The 23,164-nt window shown below is 36.9% G+C and overlaps 3 protein-coding genes across 3 annotated transcripts; 2 read left to right on the top strand and 1 right to left on the bottom strand.

Annotated features, from left to right (window-relative positions):
• Nucleotides 1-5,754, top strand: LOC101301854. Its single transcript, XM_004295159.1, has 12 exons — nt 1-818; nt 1,219-1,421; nt 1,515-1,712; nt 1,849-1,920; nt 2,443-2,538; nt 2,863-2,942; nt 3,147-3,222; nt 3,374-3,584; nt 3,799-3,995; nt 4,324-4,429; nt 4,565-4,654; nt 4,733-5,754. Exons 1-12 carry the CDS (start codon nt 266-268, stop codon nt 5,476-5,478), a joined length of 2,628 nt encoding a protein of 875 aa, XP_004295207.1. The 5' UTR covers nt 1-265; the 3' UTR covers nt 5,479-5,754.
• On the bottom strand, nt 4,260-10,307 carry LOC101302146 (DNA-damage-repair/toleration protein DRT100-like). Its single transcript, XM_004295160.1, has 2 exons — nt 8,884-10,307; nt 4,260-4,292 (listed from the first exon to the last, which is right to left on the bottom strand). Exon 1 carries the CDS (start codon nt 10,116-10,118, stop codon nt 9,024-9,026), a length of 1,095 nt encoding a protein of 364 aa, XP_004295208.1. The 5' UTR covers nt 10,119-10,307; the 3' UTR covers nt 4,260-4,292; nt 8,884-9,023.
• On the top strand, nt 6,515-8,069 carry LOC101302437 (60S ribosomal protein L31-like). The gene is made up of 2 exons (XM_004295161.1): nt 6,515-6,665; nt 7,516-8,069. The coding sequence occupies exons 1-2, from the start codon at nt 6,580-6,582 to the stop codon at nt 7,793-7,795; spliced, it is 366 nt and encodes a 121-aa protein (XP_004295209.1). The 5' UTR covers nt 6,515-6,579; the 3' UTR covers nt 7,796-8,069.
• Nucleotides 10,308-23,164: the final 12,857 nt, after the last annotated feature.

Raw genomic sequence — 23,164 nt, forward strand, 5'->3', positions numbered from 1 at the left:
GTGCTCCTACTTTTAACTTATTCAGAGTCTTTCGTTTTTCTCTTGCACTCTTTTCAGTTCGATTCTTGTACTTCGATTATGGGTTTGCACAGATAGACACACTGAGCTCAAAGTTGAATTCTTGTGGAGTTTTTAGTGATCATGCTTTGTGGGTTTTTGTTAAAGTTGAATGCTTGATTGTTGGGAGTTGAATTTGAAAAGAATTTGTTTTGGTACATAATTTGGTTGTTTTTAATCACATTTGGGAATTTGGGGTATTGTTTTGATGGAAATGAAGAGTTTTGGGTTTGTTGATATGCCATCTGTGTTTGTGATTTTTCTGCTCTGTGTATGGGGATGTGGTTTTGCTGTGGGTAAGGAGTGTACAAACTCTGTTGATTCTTGGATGCAATCACATACTCTTCGGTTTGAGCTTTTAAATTCCAATAATGAAACTTTGAAGAATGAGGTGTTCTCACACTACCACTTGACACCAAGTGATGATGCTGCTTGGTTGAATTTGCTTCCAAGAAAGATATTGAGGGAGGAAGATGAATATGAGTGGTCAGTGATGTACCGGAAGATGAAACACGCCGGTGGTGGTTCTGAGGCCCCCGGAGGTTTTCTCAAGGAAGTGTCATTGCATGATGTGAGGTTGGATCCAACCTCACAACATGGGAAGGCACAGCAGACAAATCTAGAGTACCTGTTGATGTTGGATTCAGACAGTTTACTTTGGAGCTTTCGAAAGACAGCTGGTTTAGCAACCCCCGGAGAACCATATGATGCCAAAGATTCGTGGGAGAAACCGTCTAGTGAACTGCGGGGTCATTTTGTAGGTTAGTCATATTTGCTAACTCATTGCTTTGCTTTCTATGTTAATGTTGTTTGCATTGCTCGTTACAGCGTTTCTGTAAATTTCATTTTGTCACATGTTAGGAGGTCTTCTTCATTGACATTGTGTTCTCATACTCTGATTGTGATTTTATTAAAGCTGCTTTTCAATTTTCTGTCAAGCTTCAGTAATACCATATGTCAAAAAAAGCGAGCTACTTCTGAGTCCACCTTAGTTTTGGAGCAATGGTAGTGTTCTATATATGTATGGATTATTATGGATGAAATGACTAATATGCAACAGACTCTCATAATGATACTGTCAAAAGATAAAATGGTTGTGTGCCTTTTGGCTTATTAAATTTCCAATTTTAGTTTTTGAAAATCATCTTTTGTGACTTGAAGGGCATTATCTGAGTGCGTCGGCAATGATGTGGGCTAGTACTCATAATGATACTCTCAAAGAGAAGATGTCCGGGATTGTGTCAAGTCTTGCTCTTTGTCAGAATGAAATTGGCAGTGGATATCTTTCAGCTTTTCCAACCTTGGAATTTGATAAATTGGAAAATATTACATATGTCTGGGCTCCTTATTATACCATTCACAAGGTAGATTCTAATTCGTTTGTTCCACTAGAGTAAAGACATCAGTTTGATTCATAGAATCATATGTTTAGATTTTTAACTTGTCTACTTTGACAGATCTTGGCAGGCCTGTTGGATCAGTATACACTTGCTGGTAGTGATCAAGCTTTTAGTATGGTGAAATGGATGGTTGAGTACTTCTACAAACGTATTCAGAATGTGATATCGAAGTACAGTATAGCAAGACATTATATGTCACTCAATGAAGAAGCCGGTGGCATGAATGACATTCTTTATAAGCTATATACTATCACGGTAAGTAAACACTATCAAGCACCATTTCCCGAATACAGATCATATGTTTTGCTTGCATACAATTCATTGCTTGTTAAGAAATTTTAATATGTGAATGTTGGGCTGTGACATCAACCTTTCATGTTGCTATGCTCAGGGAGATACGAAGCATTTATTGTTGGCTCATCTTTTTGACAAACCCTGCTTTCTAGGACTGTTGGCAGTGAAGGTAACAGTTGTTTTCTATTCATTATCTCTAGGTAGCCCTTAAATAGCTCAAATATCTTGTCTTCCTTTAGTAAGCAGAGAACAAACATCATAAGGAATTCAGTATTTGCACTAAAGAAAAACCTGATAAAGCTCCCTTATATAGCTTAAATAATAATTTGTCTTACTTTAGTAAGCCGAGAACAAACACCATCAGGAATTCAGTTTTTGCACCAAAGAAAACTACAAATAAGGGTCCTAAGTCATGACAGGGATATGTGATAGATATATACAAAGAATAAAAGAGGTATAGTTCTTACAACTATTTCAACAAAGAAAAAATTCAGAACTGGTGAGATGTTCTATATTTCCTGGGAAATATTTTGGGACTTTTGATGAATAATTATGACCTGAAAAGTTGGGAAGAGGATTCACTGGTTTTGTCTTTATCTGTCTCCTGCTATATCCAGGACAATCAACTTTTTAGTTTCTCTGAAACTTATCTCTCGTAATGCCTCTAATCAAGTAAGTTTTCTGCTTGTAGGCTGATGACATAGCTGGTTATCACACTAACACACATGTTCCAGTTGTCATTGGTGCTCAAAAGCGGTATGAAGTCACTGGTGAACCTCTTTATAAGGTAAATGCTTCATTTATATTGTGGAGTACATGAATTACAGTTCTCAACAAACAATTGAGTGCCTATATACTTTTATATTTGTGTTTGCAAATTGGCTCCCCTTGCATTTCATGTGTGTTTGTAGGGGGATGTTCCTTCTCTTTTGGATATGGCATTGCATTTGCATTCTTCATCTTTACACTACCGTCTTGTCTCTTGACCCAGAAAGGGAATAAACAGAAAGAAAAAAAAAATACCCTCTTTGTCTAGTCAATGACAGAATACATGCCATTAGTAGTGTATTATTTCTCTGAATGCTAACACTTCTCAATCTGAACCTGTCAGGAAATGGGGATTTTCTTTATGGACATTGTTAACTCTTCTCACACTTATGCAACAGGAGGGACATCAGTCAGCGAGTTTTGGTAATAAAACTCAGCAGCTAGTTAAGATTTAATTCAATGTCAGTATACATCATAAGATCTTCCTTGTGCTTGATTCTAATGCTGACCTGAGGACAAGTAGTCAGAAAGCCTAGATGCATCCTTGTATTGAGTTATGCTTCTTTCTTTCAAACTAGGTTCTTATTCCTGAATTGTTCTGATTTGCTTTCCTCAAATTGTGAGTAGGTCAGCACCTAAAAGATTGGCGACCACTCTACAGACAGAGAATGAGGAATCATGTGTAACTTATAACATGCTGAAGGTATGTCTTTTGCATTTATCGATCAAAGAAAGACCCCGGCTGGTGATAACTTTTCTTATTATTATTATTTGTTATGTGGGATTTGTGCATACTCCATTCACTTTATAGTTCTCAAGTTTCATCATAACTAATCACTGCAATCATCTTTTAGGTCTCTCGCACCCTCTTTAGATGGACCAAAGAACCGGCATATGCGGATTTTTATGAGCGAGCTCTAACAAATGGTGTGCTGGGTATCCAAAGAGGAACTGAGCCTGGAGTCATGATCTACATGCTGCCACTAGGCAGTGGACGGTCGAAGGCCATAAGCTATCATGGTTGGGGATCACCATTCGATCATTTCTGGTGCTGCTATGGCACTGGTATGATATCACTTGTCCCTTCTAACAATTTCTTCTAGGGATTTCAGATTCCACCAACTTACTTTGAAAGTTTTATGATCTTTACATCCTCGTATGCTTTCTCCTCCAACTTGTTGTGATTGATGAAGCAATTTAGACTGCTATTCCATTGCTGTTGTAGTAGGTACAGCCTAATAACTACTGAGTAATGTATTACTTCTTGATGCTTTTTTAGGGATTGAATCGTTCTCAAAGTTGGGAGATTCTATATATTTTGAAGAGGAAGGTGAAACGCCTAGTCTTTACATTATCCAGTATATATCAAGCTCGCTTGATTGGAAATCTGGGAATGTTGTACTCAATCAGACAGTTGATAATATCAATCCCTGGGATCCGTACCTTAGAATCACGTTAACATTTTCTCCAACGAAGGTACAGATCACATTCAGTGTGGCCTCAACATTTACACTCTCATATGGTCATATCTTCAATTGTTGAAAATTATCATTTTGGACACACAATTACATGCACAGCTCTTTTTTTTCTTTCTCTTTTTTTTTTTTTTGAGAATCAACATGCACAGCTCTTGTATACTTTGTATTTGTTAAATACTTGAATTCAATCCCGTTTCACATTTGTTTGATTGGTTTTGGTCTCTTGAACTTGGTGGCCTATCCCATACCAAAAAGAAAATTTCATGTTTTTTTTTGTTTTGTTTTTTTTGTAAATCTTGCTTCTTATGTTGGACTAAATGATGCAGGGGACAGGCAAATCATCTACCTTGAACTTGCGAATGCCAATTTGGACAGATTCAGATGGTGCAAAGGTAGCATTGAATGGTCAAAGTCTGCATCCATCAGCTCCAGGTTCGAGATACTATCAGAACATCCCTCTTATATTTCTAATCTTCTCTACCAAGGCTCATTATCGTTGAATGTTCTTTTCAAACTTTTAGGTGCAGATTATAAACATAATCGATTGTATCTGTTTGTGGGATGCAGGTAGTTTCCTACAAATAGCAAATAAATGGAGCCATGGTGACACAGTAACTCTTCAGCTACCCATTAGTCTGAGAACAGAAGCTATTAAAGGTATCATAGTGTCCATTCCTACACAAACTTTATACATCTATCTTTTTAGAACTGACTATATCCTTTGTATAAACTCAGATGATCGGGCAGAGTATGCTTCAGTCCAGGCAATTCTTTATGGTCCGGTTCTGCTTGCAGCTCATACCAGTGGTGACTGGGACCTCCGAACTAAGTCAATCGACTCTCTTTCAGACTGGATTACTCCAATCCCGTCCTCGTACAATAGTTATTTGGTATCTTTCTCCCAAGAGTATGAAAACTCAACGTTTGCCTTGGCCAATGTAAACCAGACGATTGAACTAGACAACTTCCCGGAAGCAGGCACTGCTGCTTCCGTTCATGCTACTTTCAGACTCATTTTAGATGACTTGTCAACCAAAGTTTCCAAAGCGCAAGATGCTATTGGAAAATCAGTCATGCTAGAACTATTTGATCTTCCTGGACAGGTTCTTGGGCATCAAGGGAAAGAGAAGAACCTTGTGATAGCAGATTCTTCATATAGCAGGGTCAAAAAGGTTTTTCGCTTGGTTCCAGGTTTGGATGGAAAGACTGCCTCGATCTCCTTAGAGTCGGAAAGTGACAATGGTTGTTTTGTCTATAGCACAGAGTCTGAAGTTAATGCAATATTGAAGCTTGGCTGCAATACAGATTCATCAAACGTTGGATTCAATCAGGCAGCTAGCTTTGTAATGAAGAGCGGAATCAGTCAGTATCATCCTATCAGCTTCGTTGCCCAAGGAAAGGATAGGAATTTTCTTCTACAGCCATTGTCAAGCTTCATGGATGAATTTTATACTCCCTATCTCAACATAACTACTGTTTAAGCATGAGTTTAAAGACCCGAGCTGATCAATTGGGTAACAAATAGTTGTTGATGGTGGCTTTCTCATTGTGGCTGCAGGTCATCAACAAATAGTAGTATTTAGTTTGTATATGCATCTCTATTTTTATAAAGTGCTCATTAGTCTAGCTCATAAATCGTCTATCTTTGTCTTTCTGAATTCACACACTGGTGTCAGTGTTATCTTCGCCAATTATTAAACATATTCTTGAACCTTGGCAACATGATAACAATAAAAGATAGTAGTATTTTTCCAAAATAGAATGACCTCTATAGCCATTGGGAGAGTTTGAATCCCTTTTACCAAGTGGGAAACCTGGTGTATTTAGGAAACTAGCATATCTATGTCTACGTATAACGCTCCAAAGATCTCATATCAATCAACTTTTGCTGATTTTCTTGTCGATTAACCCACAATGAACTCTTTGTACTGATTAGAACAGGAAACAACCCAATGCGCATCTGGAGAGGAACGAGTATAGCTTCATCGAGCACTTGGAAGCATAAGTGACAGAGTTAAAACACCCCTTCATAAATGAATTTGAACCTACAATTTCATAGCAAGTTTTTCTACACAGAATATAAAGGCTGTGACCCAAATTTCTTTCATCTGTTGGGGGTTTCGCTTTTCAGAAAGTACGAAACAACTTGATTACAATTTTTTTTTTTATTAGGTATACAACTCAAATATTATAACTGCGTGAGTCGAAACATAACTTGATTACAATTGCAGTATTCAAAATAACGTTCAATTACTTATTTACTTAAAGTATGTACAAGTTGAAACATAAGCATCCTCCATCGCATCTCAAAAAAAAAAAAAAAGAAAAAAAAAGGAACATCATCCATGGATTATGGGTTACTGTGTTTAAGCGGCCCAGGCGGAGTGGATGTGGGTCTAGGCGGATTGGGCCTAAGTGGGCTGGACGGGTCCATCTGAAATTATCCAAAACGGGCCCATATTTTACAAACCCAAACCGTATATAAGACTATTGACTTGCTCCACGTAGGGTAAGACTTTGCGGCATCGTTTAGGGTTTTAGGGTTTTTGTTTTCGCCGCAGAGAGCTTCAGAGGTATCAACAATGGTGGAGAAGACGAGTCGCGGAAGAAAAGAAGAGGTGGTGACCAGAGAGTACACCATCAATCTTCACAAGCGCCTCCATGGATGGTATGCACTTCTCTCAAATCTGTGATTCGATTACCTAATAGTTTATATCTGATTCAAATTTGGGGACTGTTCAATTATATAGGGTTGGTTTGATCATAAACTCAATTGTTCATTTTGTTTTTGTAAATTTTAGTTTGATCTTCAAGCAACTTTGATTATGTATGTAATATTGTAGTTCAATTTAAGTTTCATTTTTGTAAGGAATTTTTATGTTGAAAGTGTGAAATTATTGGTTAGAGACAATTGCATGCCTTGGTGAGTAAAATTATATACTGGATATTAGGAGAAAATGACCAAGTTGAAAGTTTTGATGGTGTGTTGTGAGATTGAATGTGACCTAATAATAGGCTGAAGTAGATATCCTTTAATGAGGGACGGAAGCCCGAACAGCAGCTAAATTACATTGATTTTAGGACGAAGGCAGCCCGGCATCAGCAAGTCTGATGACAGCACATAATTGGAATATGATGTGCTGTATTATGTACTGGTGTCCTAGTCTATATTACATATTGTAATCTGCACTTCCAACAGTATTAGAGCGCATAGGTTTAGTGTGATCAGCTCACGGGTCTTTGTTATTATTGGTTACTAAAGATTTTCATCACATTGATGCAATCATGAGTTGGTTATGATAGTTAGGTGCTGCATTGGGGCATTACTGCATATGTGTTATTTACTTGTCCTTAATGAGTTGTGACAAAGAATCAGGACATATCTCTTGTTTTGTCCACTCTCTTGCATAATTTGTTTGTTCTGGAACATTTGGAATATGTTTACAGACATTGTCCTTGATGAGTTTATATTTTGTCAGTGAAATTTTTTAACCCTGTGCTCATCTGTTCTTCTGTAGCACATTCAAAAAGAAGGCACCAAATGCCATCAAGGAGATTCGGAAGTTTGCTCAGAAGGCCATGGGAACCACAGATGTCAGGGTCGATGTGAAGCTCAACAAGCACATTTGGAGTCGGGGGATCCGAAGTGTGCCGAGGAGGGTTCGTGTTCGCATTGCTCGCAGAAGGAACGATGAGGAAGATGCCAAAAAGGAGCTATACTCTCTGGTAACAGTCACTGAGGTTCCACCAGAGGGTCTCAAGGGATTAGGCACTAAGGTCATCGATGGAGACGACTGAACCATATACTAGATTGTTGGTAATTCCTTTTTGTTCCAAGTCTATTTCACCGCAGAGTCTGGTTCATTTTTGTTCCAACTGTTTCACTTTGAAACCAAGACACAGTTAATAGTAACTTAGATTGTACTCCATACGATGATTTCTATCCTTCATTATGAGGTGGCCATTATTGTTTTCTGGAGGCATCACGAGAGCATCTATTATATGAGAAATACTTAATGTTCTTGTTTCCTAATAACATGGTCACATCGGCACGTGTCAAGCCGGTCATTTCACGCGTGTGAGGTTACTGTTCACCGTTTGGCACCCTGTTCTTGATTGCAAATTGCACAGTTGGGTCTGGGTGAGTCATTATCTCACTAATGCTTCACGTGTGCTGTCTTTGATTTATTACTTGTATGAGGATTATGTGGAATTGTGAGATTGTAGCAGCCACAGCTGTGCAAATTTGGCAAATGGGCTTGTGCTGCGCTTGCTTATAGTGAAGTGCCAGCTTAAGCTTGCATGAGTTGTTGACATCACAATCTGCAACAAGTTCCTAGACTTGGTCGACATTTAGGAGCCGTTTTAGAAGAGTGTTTTGATAGAACCTCAATGCTTTCTTAAGGAGCGTTTTATGCAGTAACAAATTCTAAAAGGTAGAAATGTGGTTCATTACCTTCTCTTTTGTTCATCCTACATGCCGAAAGCTCCTCAGAACTATACCATTTTGAGAGAAAATGTGCCTATGGGTACCGATGTGGTTCATTAACGAGTTGTACTGCACACTGCCTATTGACATGAATGATGAAAATGTGGTAATGATGAAGACATTGAATTTCAAAAAGGTCAGTGAGTGAAATACTAAATAGCTTCTCTTTCAATTATTGAATGTCCCTTTTACCATCATATTCGCAAAAGTACAAAACTATACCCTATTTCAATTTCTTCAACCTCAAATAGTAACATGACCTTCTCAATACCAACATGATTAGCCTCACATAGTCCATGGTCACATCAAATGAAATCATGAACATTATGAGAACTTTCTAGTTTTCCCTTTCCATAACAATCAAAGACAATTAGAGGGTACTATGACACATGCAAACAAATACGTGCATGAAAAATACTTCATTGCTCATTGGTACTGATCTAATAAAACACACGAAATACATAATCCTCTCTTATGAGTCTTAACTTGGTAATAATACCATCTTCACAATATATAAACTTGTTTAGCACATTTAATTTAGCAAGCTCTTAGAGGCTTTCCACATAAGCAATCATTGAAAGTAAACGACGATGCTTCAAGGTGGTCGAACGGTGAACCGACCGGAATCTTCCCACAGAGATGGTTGTGGCTCAAATCCAAGTGACCGACGAACGAAGCCGACGAGATGGTCGACGGAATATTACCTCTCAATCTATTGTACGACAAGTCTATGACAGTGAAGTAAGATCTCGGACCAAACACGTTTGGTATGAAACCATGGAGGTCGTTTCGGCTTAAGTTCAAGTTGCTGATACCTGAAACTATCAAACTCGGGGGAATAGTTCCGGTGATGTTGTTACAGTCTAGGTTTAGCGTTGCGAGGACGGCCATTTTGCCTAGAGAGGCCGGAATGGGACCGGAGAGTTGGTTAAGAGAGAGATCAAGATCGGCGAGACGGTAGATTTGAGAGATAGAAGCAGGGATGGGACCAGTGAGCATGTTCTTGCTGAGCAAAGCGCGGCTGAGCATTGTAAGTCGGTTGAAATCTTGCGGCAACTTACCGGAAATCTTGTTGTTGCGGAGGTCGAGGTGCATGAGGGACGAGATCTTCGTAAGAGACTCGGGGATGGTACCTGAGATTTGATTGTCGGCGACGTTGAGGACGGTGAGGCGCTGGAGGCGGCCGATGTCAGAAGGGAGAGGTCCGGTGAGCTTGTTTCCGATGAGGTCAAGGATCCGGAGGAATGGTAAGTTGGAGATACACCGGGGAATCTCGCCAGAGATGCCCTTCCAGTCGGCGATGGTGATGCTGGAGAGGCGAGTGAGGCGGCAGATGGCCGGCGAGATGGTACCGGTCATGTAGCCAGTTCTTTTGGCACGTTCGAAAATAGGGTCCTCGGATTCTCCACGGAGGTTTATATCGGCGACACGGCGGGTTCCCTGGTCGCAGCTGACACCGTACCATTTGTGGCAGCAGTCGGTGCCAGTCCATGATTTGAAGATGCCTAAGTAGGGCTCGTGGAGGCTCGCTTTGAAAGCGAGCAGGGCCGCCCGGTCTGATGGCGGACATGCTCGCACGGCCCAACTAGTACTAGCCAAGAGTACCGCAACTATTACAAGAAGTGTCTTCATTTTTTCGAAACTGTTGCAGGGTTTGAGACTTTGAGCTAAACTGTGTTTACAAAGAAAGGTCAATTTCTTTGTTCTTCTCTAGGTGTGTGAGTGAGAGTGAGGAAGAAGCAGAAGGTGAGTTGCAGTGAGAAGTGCGATGAGTTTGAAGTGGGAGAGAGAAGAAGAAGATGATGATGGATTGATGGGCATGGTGGACTCACTGACTCGTACTGTTTTTATAAAGTTTCAGATTATTCGTTTATGACGGTTTTGCCCCTAACGTGCGGTTTTAGGCGTTTTGCTAGGTAGATTGACTTGGGTCACGACTGTTTTAGCTCTCATTTTCATTGGAACATTTCATGCATTGCTTCCTGGAATTTTCATTCAATGATTCGTCACATTATAAGATTCACTACATTCAAAATAATGCATAGTATTAGAGAATAAGAGTGTTTTTATTGTTAAGTAATAGATTTGGGGCTCTTAATCTGATTTGCATTGGATCAAAACGTACAGTTGATACAGTTTGGGAGAGGACTAGCTAGCAAGTTTATGAAAATAAAGGATGAACATGCAGCTTCAAATTAAGGTTATTGTTCATGCATGTTTAGGGTGTCAAAAATCTCAATATTGGGTTAAAAAAAAAAATTTGTTCTTGAATGATATAAAATTAAACTAAAAACTATATATCAAATACATATAAACACGTAATCACTCGTAAACTACATATTAGTTATCAATTTTTTGCTCGAATACTACTTAAAATATACACATCATAGGTGAAATTACTTGTATATTGGATCATTTAAACAAGATCGATCTTGAGTTAGTATTATTAGATAAGCTAGCAATTCTCCAAGAGGAGAACAAGATAGAGGATGAGATTTGAGGGCTTGATCGAGGTAGGGTTTGATATGTTGGCTAATAATTGAAATATCGATACAGCTCAACATGGGGGCATATGATGGGGGGGGGTGGGAGGAATAGAGGATAAGCTTTGGTCCTCGGGCACACCTTCATCTTTGGCTTGGAGTACGATGAGAGTAGCAGCACATGGCAGCTTCAGGTCCATATATAGGTTAATAAGTTAATCATCGATCTCAGTTTGGGAGATAGAGAATAATGTTAGTGTCGCTCATAAATTTCGCTCAGGATGAGAAGCCATAATTTAAACAATAGGATACAATATCTGAGTCCTAACTTTGAGTTATTTCCTCATTCAATTAATTGCAAATAAACCAGGACCAGTGCATCATTGACACAAACAAAGAAAAATGTCAAGATCTGTTCTCAGAGTCTCAGACTGATAGAATTGAATTCTTACCCAGGATATCGATCAGATAGCAGTAATAGTAATACTGCAGAAAGGACTATAGTTGTGCAGCAGCATGACTAGATTAAGGACACACCGTATTGCTGCTATTATCTCCGAATTAACCATATAATCGAGTTTACTTCTCGAATTAGTTCTAACTTTATCAATATGCTTCTCGAGTTGTTATGAACTTCACAGTTTTGATGTTTGTTAGCTTCGATTCCACACATGCAGCTCTAAGCCTCTAACATAAAATTCATTTCGATCCATGTGTTCAGGGAAACGTGCAAGATCAAGAACAGGAAAAAGATAAGAAGAAAAAACTTGGAATGAATATTAGTAATATCTAAGTAGCTGATCTTGTACTTGACTTTTTCTCCTCCTTTGTTTGTTAGTTTTCTTGTCATTATCTTTGCAGTAATGAATTGATAAGGATGTTAAACTATTGCTTATGTGATTGTTGTTTGTGTTCCATAGATTGTGTGAGTATTAATGTGCAAATGCAATGAAGTTTAGTTGATTGGGTTAATAATAAGCTGGGTTTAGTACGTACACATGATTAGAGTGCAATTACAATTCAAATTTTGGGCTGTCCCTTCTATTACCTGAATCTTTGTCCCCCTTATTAGAATCACAGATTTGGTTGTTGTTAGGGACTTGTCAATTTCAATCAATGCAGTTACAGTACTTGATAGAGGCAATTTGCCGATATAGCTTTTCAATTTAGGGGGTATGCATCATTGGATGGTCCAATGGCTCTATCACCAAACAGTAGAAACATGTCCATGCTAGGGTTGGAAGATCATGCTTTTATGGACAAGTTATATGAACTTCTTCGTGGATGAGGACCATCATGAATTCATGATCATGTGAAGACAAGCCACCATATGTGAATGTTATGAGGAATTGAGGATACCAAACCAGCACGAATTGATATGTTGCTGATTGATTGAAGAAGACTCTACTTGAAATCATGCATGATTGCATATACATATTTCAGGATCTTATCCGATCCCCCCACTGTCAAAACTATTTAACCTGCACGCATTTTAGTTTAACTATCTTGAATATGATAGAAAGAAATGAAGGTATTGATTGCGAGATTCAAGTCGAATCCTTCCTTCATATCATGACATCTCAGAGTTTAGAGTTCTGAATCTTTTCTTCCTATTTGACGTTGCCTAGGGTAAAATTAGGGGTTTCGACTTTCGACCAAGTGATAAAATGAAGGAGTAGATCGAAGCGCACACGCATGGAGGTCAAATTACAATACTCAACTGTTAAAAGTAATTGAGTAAATTCATGAATTCTTACCGCCGGATTGGGATGTTAATTTCTGATAATAAATTGTTTTTCTACAGCTGCCTAGCTGGTGTTGTTTAGGTATGTTTTCATGTTACTGTCGTATGTGTTTAGATATGCTGTTTGTGTTTTACTTGGCTTGAACAAATTCCCCTCATGCATCCAAAAAAGAAAATGTAACAGTGGAAATATAATATCTGCAGAGATATCAACTGTTACTTACAAAGGCAATAGTTATCTTGGTCGGTGTCGTTGCGTAATATCTCTGCTGCAATTATTGAAATTCCGGGCATTCGAACAAAAATGTCCTTGTCTGGAAAAGGGATGAACCACATTTTAGTCTGCTTTATACTTTTTCCCAATATAAACTGTAGATTAGAGGTAATTCTGCAAAATCCAAAGGAACAAATGCTATTTGTGTTAACAAAATGGTAGGGAACATAGTAAAGGGAACCAGTTTCCATTATTCAAAAGGAAAAAAAGGAGAAACAATCTTCGAACTTCGCATGTGACTGCATTTTTTCGAATTTGTAATGAGTTTTGCATTCTAAAAAGCGTTTTTCCTTTCAGAATGCCTAAAGCTTTCATTTTGAAAGTTGTAATCTGAGATATTACATAGAATATACTAATGCTTAATCATCTGGCATTCTGGCTGTGCTACTGATAATGAGATTGCTATGTGCTTGTCGATCAAGAATTTGGCACACAAAGGTTGATTTCTATTTGAATTAGTGACTTGAGAAGATTCTCCGCGGTCTAAATAAACATGGATTATATTTGTTTCTCCTAAAACTGATCATTATGATGTGACTGAAAAGCTGGCCGACATGCATGTTAAATAATATCATGTATCTAATTTTCTAGTACACCCCGAAGGTGTGTATCGATGTCAATTATCATATTCGTTGCTATGATTTTATGATATATAATTGGAAATGTTTGTGGGAACTGGGAAGAGAGAAAATGAATGAATAAAGAAAAGGGTTCGATTGGATTCTTGTCTTTAGATTTTCCAGTCGCAGTTCATATATGCAAAGCAAATATGTTGAGGATCTTGTATTATAATTTCAATCTTTTGTTCTTTTTAGATCAAAGAGAGGACAGAATATATATTATGAAGCTAGCTTTGAATTTAAATTGACCAAAGAAACTACAATCATGCCTTTTCTCTAGTGAAATAAACTGAATGATTGGCAGTGATTATGCATGTGGTGAAGAACAGCAACATGTGCTTGAGATCTCAGTCTCTCTCTCAGAGTCTCAGAGACAAGGCAGAAGCTTCTTGGGAAGAGATCGATCTCTGCATGTTCTACTAAACCTATAGCTTATCTTGGTTCTACTACTGAAATTCTAGTAATTCTTTTTTTTTTCTTACACTAACTACTTCTTACTTAAATTAATTGATTAGTTAGTGAGGTTAGCTACTCGATCGATCGCATATGAGCACTTGGTCTTTTCTTTTACAGTCAGGAATCTAGGAAAAAAAAAAATGCAACTTCTACATATGAGTGATAATTAACTTGATGATCCTCAACTTACAATCTCGTATAGAAGTCAGAACGTCATGCGGCTTTTCTTATAAAACAAAAAACTTACAATCTTGTATCGAAAATACTTGGTTTGACATACTGTTTATCACAACATTTACTTCATTTATTTCTTTGATTCTCTCCTCTAACATTTGGAGTAGTTAGCTTTGTCCCAACTTGGAGAACGTACTACATCTTAAACTTACATTCTTGCAATTGCAAACCTAAAAGAACTAGCTTTGAGATGTTTTTGAAATAGTATTAATATTGAAAAAGTTAGAGCCTCGATACAACTAAACGTGTGAACATGTACATAGAGCTGAAATTTCACACAGAACGATCGGAAAACCCCCAAAGTAACATAATAGCGAGTGCCATTAATTTGATTACTACGTACATAAATAGCTAGAGTCTCATATCAAGTACTAACTAAAATAGCGCAAACATAATTATATAAATTTTAGTCTCACAAATTTGTTCAGAAGATACATATCATATATATAACAAACATTCCACAAGTTGCAATCATCAACTTGATCTCTACATGAATAAAATCATATATAGAACCACCACCACCTCCTCCACCATTATTCTCGCAGTTAACATTATGATGCCGATGATTTCTGCATATATTACCCAGGCATCGATCACCACAAACACCACCAACCCACACCAAAATCTACTACGTACTTCATATATATATTCATTGCCATTTGCCAAAGGATTCATATTCTTTCATTTATGTCACCACAGGCACGTGACAGCTATTCCTTGTGAGATTTGTGATTTTCCATTTTGTATTAGCTAACTGTTTTCAATTATGGTTTTGAACACAAAATGGTTTATTTCTCGTCCTCTCCAGGTATTTGGGTGGTATCTGGGGAAGTCAACAACAGGAGTAAGAGTTTCTGGATGGATGATTGACCTAGCTAACAGAAAACAAAGTCCCATGTTGATGATGATGCTCATGAGTCTTTGCTGAGATTCAGAGAGCCAAAATCCTTGGGAAATTGCATGTGGAATGCGCAAGACATGCCCCTAACAGAGGTGAAGAGCCTTACCTGCTTCAATATTCATATTGTTTATTTCCTCTGTTGCCCTGTTGGCCTCATTGTCTGCACCTTAAGGCACGCAATGTTCTCCAATGGTGTCTAGCTATTTGAATTGAATAACATTTGATGACGAACAAGTTGAAGACAATGTTTTGTGTCCAAGAGGGTTTGATTTCCTGGCCAGTTTCAGAGAGTAGTTGAGGGTTTTCATGGAGAACAATCCCTTGAAACAAGGGAGCCTGTGAGTAGACAAAAGTAATGGCGAAGCAAGCTCGTAAGATTGATCTGTAATTTTGTGACCAATACACAGCAGATGGAGTTTGATTACAAATTTATTTCTGATCGAATTCAAAGGCACAGAATTGAAGTGTGTTATGAGCGGAAGGTTCATCATCCATGAATACTTGAAGAGTGCATGCAGGCCCATAAATGGAAAGGCTACGAACAATATTGCCACAGACCATAAGGCCTATGGAGAAAATGTTGGTGTAGAATTGGCAAAGACGTTCAAAGGTGGTAAGTTGTAATCTTAAGGCCTCTTTCCCTAAAACTATGTGGGAAACCCTAGCGGCCTTCGTATCTATAAACCCTTTTAGGTTTTGGCGGTATGTCATCCAATTACGCTCTCTCGGGTGCATCATGGTTCCGGTCGACACAAAGGGGGCGTGTGATTATCTTCAACTACAACCATTGCCACAAGAAAAGGTCAAAATGTGTTTCAAATTGAAGTTCCAATGTCGAATTTGGAAGTTCAAGTAGAACCTTTAGGGCAAATCCTATTTTTTGTTTTACAAATCCTAAAACAGTCGTAGAATGCGTACGGTGATAGTATTCCTAATGGTTCGGTGATAAACTACCACAACCATAGTTCATGATAGCTTCATGTAACATGTCAAAACTTAAGCACATGTAGGTGTTTTATTTACCATGGAAAATGAGGTCAAAATAAATTATAATTAGTTCCAAGCCCAGCTGAACTCAAGTGGGCCTAATATGGACAACACCCAGCTGAAAAACATGAACTCAAGTTGGGCCTAATATGGACAACACCCAGCTGAAAAACATGTTCACTTGAGAAGGATGGGAAAAGGCCCAGAGAGTAATGGAAACTATAAGATCAAAATACACTTATTTCTCCTAGAAGAAATCGAACTCGTTATATATAGTAAGAAACTAAGAACTCGAACAAATCAATTTTGGGTAATTTGCTGGTTTGCTCAGTTTTCTGTTAGAATCTATTCCTCATGAGCAAGGAGGCAGTGTCGTCTGGTAGCTAGCAGTCCCACTACTACATGATATGACATTCGACTGTGTTAGATTCTCCCCACATCATAATCCATCAGACATCACAGTTGAAAATCTTACTTTCTAAATTCTAATGATGCAAATCCAAATTCCAATGCCCCTGTATATGGTTCTAATGCTATTCTGTTGTATGTACATTCCATTCACTTCTTTTTCTCGTCGACCATCATCAATTTCCTTCCAAAAACTTACCGAAAGAGAAGAAATTGTCACCATACAGATGATCCTGTATATGAGATACAACGTAGACTAAATTAGAGTAAGGTTTTCAGACATCGGAACTAAACTCTAAACCCTAAGATATGAATGAAATTAAATAGCAACAATAGCAACGTGCACTTCAAACAAGAATTCTTTGAAAAAGTCACTAATTAGGTATGGTTAATAAGTGGTGCATCACAAAGTCTTATAATTGTTGCTATGAATTCGATATATAACAGGCTTACAATAGACTAAGACTTGATTGCTTAACAGCTCAAGCATGCAAAGGAAGCTTACCGAAGAACTTAAGAGCGGTCGACGTTGCTTAATTAATCTATATATAGCCAAAATACTAATTATGGTGCTAGTCATATCATAGTTAGCTATTAAGCTACCAATTAAGTTTTGTCAAAACTAAACTAATAACATCAATATATAGTACATTTCTTATCAAGAAACGTCAGCTAGCTAGCTGCCTCATTTTCCAATTCCATAATGAGCTCTTTCCCAGAATAATGGAGCTTATATATAATCTGATTGAATCACGAGTAGCTCGTTACCAATATATTTAAGCTTTATAGACTTTTTAATCAAAATTAATAAAAGTCAAAAACCTCTAAATTAGTTCAGTTAGAACAAAAAAATATTTGTTGTATATTTCAATCACTTCAATTGTCAACTAATTTGTTTGCAAAGTTCTTCGATAGCATATAATGATCATCAAAATTAATCTTTGATCCACATCAATGGCCGGAGAGTGATAGTTCAAATGCATCGATCACCATGTCATCTGATTCGCTAGCTTTTACTTTTGACAACTAAATGTGTGGATGCCATGCCATTCCCTTTCTATTTTCACAACTAAATGCCACCCTCGCTCAAAAACAACTATTAAACAAGTGACAATGACTTTACAAATAATCAACCTGATCAAGTCACTCCATGTTTCATAAGTTCGATCTTTGCGAGAGGAATTATACAAGACCGGCCGTGAGCATCAAAGCATTTTACTTTCTATTCTTATTTCATTCTGTTCAGTTGTCGACTATTTTGATCGATCTTTCTGTTTATAAAGGGATACTTTTCGAAAAACACACATATATATACTCTTATATACACGCTAATCAAATTCGTTTGAATCGACGTCTATGGAGAGGGATGGTTCAAATGCATCAATCATCAAGTACGAACGTGCTAGCTCCAGTCCTCTTTCAGAAAACCAAAAATGCGTGGACATGGTGAACCTCCATATAATGATATAAACATGCATGCGTGTATACATATATAGCTTTATCATCAATCTATTACTACAAACAAAACTTTATGCAGCATTACATACAGTACTTGTAAGAATTAGTACATTGGTCTGCTCTTGATTCATTTTTGTGCCTAGTTATTAGTCTACGATCGATTTACTAGTAATTTTTCAATCTTTCAGTTAACTAGTATATAGCCAGTACGTAGTTGGATCGATATACATATCATAAAAAAGCCTCTATATCTTAAGCGATTGTGGTACCTTTTAACTTTTCCTTAAAAGTTACCTATTGTGAAGACTAGCTAGGTTTCTCATTAACAAGAGTGTGACATCGTAAGAAATTTCACAATGATGAAAATGAAATAATCGGATTATTCTGAACTCTATTAATTAGTATTCTTTCTTATAGGAAACCACCCCCTCGATCACCAGCAAAACAGACGCATCTCTATCACTTGCCAATTGCCATGCTATGCTTGCGACACATATGCAATCATACGTAGAAAAGTTTACATCACTCAAGAAATATATATACAACATTATCTGTTTGCTAATATCTAATGCAGGAATCCTGACTCTCCACTCAACCCTTTATTGTATATATGTTTTTGTTTCTTTGCGATTTGATCAATCAAACAAGCTAGATCTTAAACCCGGCCAGTAATCACTAATCAGGCTCCAGTCACATTTGGAGATTTCTATAGGTAAATAACAACTAAATTAAACTAATTAATCATCACCGATCGATAAGCTGGCAATGACAAATGGGATTAGCAATATTTTTTGCGGTTTAATCAAATGGTAATCTAATGTGGTTACACATGCATAGGCACGTTAAGTAGGAGTTAATATTGTATGATCGAGAAAAAGGTTAATTAGCGATCCATTGTGAATTTGTGATTCGATTGAGTACCTTTCAAGCTCAGTTTTTACTTAACAAATGCTGATTAGCTAGTACTAGATGATCATCTACACGTACATACATGTAAACCACTTCAGAAAAGTGGAAGAGAAATTGAGAACACTTTTCTTTATTAATAATATTTATGTAATTTTTTAATATATAGGTCGGCGAGAATTAGGTTATATTAACACTTCGTTAGAAAATCAAATATAAACAAGACTTAATTGCTATTGACTCTAAGGATACGACAAAATAACACACACTCTAACGTAATCGTTATAATTTTTGTAACTGTATCTGATATTCAAGAAATCTCTCATCATCGACATATATAATCCAAACTAGTGTGCATTCATTAGAACTGACCATTCATTAGAACTGACCATTAGGTTAAAATCTGTGATAACAACAAAATCTTGATGAAATCGTGAAACCCAGTCAAAAGAAATGGCAGAGAGGTTCATACTAAATTATGGGTTAATGGCTCTCTAGTAAGACAAACATAAGCTTAGTTAACAATGGAACACGTACATAATTGATGTTGATTCAACGTGATGTTTTGTCTTTTATTAGAAATGTTGGCCTACTTACTAAAAACCAAAGGACCCCCAAGAAATAATTGAGCAAAGCATCGCTGTATGAATGGGAGAACTCCTCGTAGCAGCATTGGTTCCCCACTAATTAGGGAGATAAACCCCTATTTTAAGCACCATAAACCTTTTGTTTTGGAAACCCTTACATACTTAATTTGGACAAGCCAGATTAAAGAAACCCTAGTACTATAATGTCAGCAGATTGGCGTGTCATTTATATATTCAAGCAAATAATAATTCGGTCCAGATCGTTCTTATAAAAGATTCATTGTTTATCATCAGTCTCGATCTCCCAAAATGATGGAGGATTTATTCTTTTACTAAGTTGCATTATACGAAAGATAGAAATATATAATCAGAAGTTCAGAACTGCAGAAGTAGTCTTATTGAAGGTTTGCTAATTTGGTTGGTAAATTTCATAGTGGCAGATTGCGTTGCTCTTCCTGCAATTTATTTGTTGCTTGCATGTAATTTCTAGTGAAATTAAATCATGCACAAGGCTAAATAATTGGCTTTCGTTTGTACAATCACACATACACATCCAATATATAGTGCACTTTGAAAACAATTGTTATCCAAGCAATTCATGTGTTTAATAGAAGATAATACAAAGACAGACAATAAATATTAATTTGATCTGAATGGATTGGTAAAACGAGTTGATTGTTATGATTGTGATGTTTTCTTCTCAAACAAATAAGAAAAGTAAATCGCGAAAGTAAACCCATAAACTAACTAGAGAATACCATTACTGTATTTCCAACACCAATTATTGCTTCACCATTTCACAACTACTGAAATAACCTGCAACTCCTAAAAATACACCCCAAGTCACCACCGCCACCAACAAACAAAAACGCCACCACCAAAATACGAAGACGACGACGACCACAACAACAACAACTAATAGTAAGAGACTCATGACGTCGACATCCAACAATTTTAGTTATAAGCAATGGATGCGATTTGTTTTTCTTACGGATAATTTTGTTAGAAAAAATAATGATGATAATTGTCTTCCTAAGTCATAAAACCCAACAATCTTTATTTGCATTAAATGATCTTGTTTCTTTTTTCTTGTAAAGTCGCTCTCTACAATTCCACAACATAAACAGGCCCCAAAAAGATTAGCCAAGGTACCTAACATTTCCCCTGCCCACTTTTGTTAAGTCTATCTTTAGAAATTATTAGTGAGTCTACAATCGAAAAGATTGGAAATTCGCACTTTCACACTCAAAATTGAGTTTAGAATAATCTTATAAGACCTTATTCAATAAGACTTCACAAATGTATACCCATACACGAATCATAAATAAGATATTGAATATAAGAGAAGTCGCTCGCTTTCACGTACCTTATTTTAAAGAGGTTAGGGTAAGCCCTACCCGATATTATTAGATCAATGGGTAACTATATTATTTAACCTACAAAGGGGACATAGCACCAAAATTTTGTGATACATCATAAGCAAAACAATTATCCTTGCAGATAACATCCTCGATAATAATAACAGGACTCACACCCAACCATAATTCATCAACACTTGAAAAACTAACAAAAGCTAGGCTAACCTGTAAGCATCTCTAGTAGTATTGCTAAACTAAAAATTTATCAATTTTAGAGGTAAATTGATACTCCAGCAGAATACATAAACAATTGCTAAATTTGATAATTGCTAAATGAAATTGTAAATGAAATTGACAAATTTGTCAATGATCCATGCATAATTAAAGCAATTGCTAAATCTTGTCTCTCTCTTCTCTTGCCCACGTGTCACTTTACAATTTATTAAAACATAAAAAATAGCAATTACTGATGGAGCAACATTATTAAATCGATTCCTAAATTTCAAAATTATTGCTAAATATATCAATTTTTAAATCTCACTGTTGGAGATGCTCTTAGCCACACAATGTGCTTCACGGATAGATATGTCGTACTTGAATAGAACTGAATGCATTCAAATACGTTTTGCAATCCTCAACAAGACGACTTACCCCCAAAATAATCAACATGGATACATTTTCACCTTATTTATGCTCTATTAGTGTTGCATACACATTCAATTAATCACAAAAATAAACATATGGTAATAGGTTTTAGACTTAATAAGTGAATAGCTAATTGCCATTCTAGATTTCACCTCAGTATCAATATGTTACTCTTTCAACTAATTTGTCATCTTAGGTTTTTACAATTAACCACTTTGCTATGCTTACTATTATTTATCTTAAGATTTTGAACATTTAAGAAAGAAAATTGATTAATTTGGAAAGCCTACATGCAATAGCAAATTTGACAGAAGGATGATAAACTAGTTTATATAAACTATGGGTATCAAATTGAAATTAAGGCGAAACCTAGGGTAACAAGTTAACAGTTATAGCTTTTAAGGAATGAAAATAAAACAAGTCTCAACATTGAAATTGTCGAAACATATGAAATATGACTTGTGTCTGTCTGTTTCTGACTGACACCTAAAATATGATAAGCAACGGTCACTTTTTGATGTTGAATGGATAAATTACAAGTCTATAACGTATGTCAACTTTCTTACATAATTGAAATTAAATTTTTCAAAATACAATAATTGCAATAAGGAAAGATGAAGTGTCTCTGTAAATGACTAGCGTAAGTGTAACTATCAAACATCATATCCATTTCAAAGGAGTGTCTAGAACTATCAAATTAGCATATACATATCACATAAAAATTCTTGTATAAAATGTTCATCATAGAGCTTCATCCTTGATTTGGACGATTGTAGTAGACCTAAGAAAACTTCCCCTAAAGAAAAATTGCCTTTTGATCAGGGGCACAAAGTTGTCTGTGTCAAAACCAGCACCCACAACCACAATAATAGTGGTCCAAACAAACAAGGGCATGATAGTCAAGCTTTCTCACCACCCTTGTGAGTTGTGGTCACCCCTCCCCACCAAAAACCTAGCTTTACTCCTAAAAATGGGATTAGATTATGTTCTTTCTAGTCTTCTCATGGCTAACGTGTACACAATCCAGCCATTTCTGTTGCTTTGAAATCATGGTTCTGCTGCCATCAAATTATATGTGCAGCTATTTCTCTCCTTGAACGCATGGCTCTTCTGATAATACTCCCACTCTTCAAGGGCATAATGGTTACATAAAACTGCATACACTGCCAAATCCTGGAGACTAGATTTCGGGTCTATGGGACTTGTGATTGGCTGTGACACAACAGAAAGAGAGAAAGGAAATGGTTTTTATTGTTTTCTGCACTTTATTATTATCTCTCTTCACTCACTGGCATCAACGAAAACACCACCACTCTATGTCCAGCAGAAGTAACAGAACCTGTTGAAAAGTGAGAAGAAGCAAATCTCCAGAGAGAGAAAAAGGAGAGATTTGCTAGAAAGTTCAAGTTCAAGTTCAAAGTTCATACCAACAGTCAAGAGAAGAAGAAAAAAAAGAAAAGAAAGGTTTGTTTTCTACATGGTTCTGTTCTTGCTTTGTCTTTATCCTCCTTTATTTTTTTCTGCATTTCAGTGGCTTTGGTTTGGATTTCTTATGTTATCTCTTGACTTGGGTGATTGATACTCAACAATAGAAAAATGGGTGATTAGTAGATTGAG

Source organism: Fragaria vesca, linkage group LG3, assembly GCF_000184155.1.
Source record: "Fragaria vesca subsp. vesca linkage group LG3, FraVesHawaii_1.0, whole genome shotgun sequence".
Classification (NCBI taxonomy): Eukaryota; Viridiplantae; Streptophyta; class Magnoliopsida; order Rosales; family Rosaceae; genus Fragaria; species Fragaria vesca.

Excerpts from the sequence above, each read along its gene's own strand:
- LOC101302437 (XM_004295161.1), top strand. The coding sequence starts at position 6,580 with ATGGTGGAGAAGACGAGTCGCGGAAGAAAAGAAGAGGTGGTGACCAGA. Across the intron at positions 6,666-7,515 it reads CACAAGCGCCTCCATGGATG|CACATTCAAAAAGAAGGCAC; the intron begins GTATGCACTTCT and ends GTTCTTCTGTAG.
- LOC101301854 (XM_004295159.1), top strand. The coding sequence starts at position 266 with ATGGAAATGAAGAGTTTTGGGTTTGTTGATATGCCATCTGTGTTTGTG. Across the intron at positions 2,539-2,862 it reads CTGGTGAACCTCTTTATAAG|GAAATGGGGATTTTCTTTAT; the intron begins GTAAATGCTTCA and ends TGAACCTGTCAG. Across the intron at positions 4,655-4,732 it reads GAGAACAGAAGCTATTAAAG|ATGATCGGGCAGAGTATGCT; the intron begins GTATCATAGTGT and ends GTATAAACTCAG.
- LOC101302146 (XM_004295160.1), bottom strand. The coding sequence starts at position 10,118 with ATGAAGACACTTCTTGTAATAGTTGCGGTACTCTTGGCTAGTACTAGT.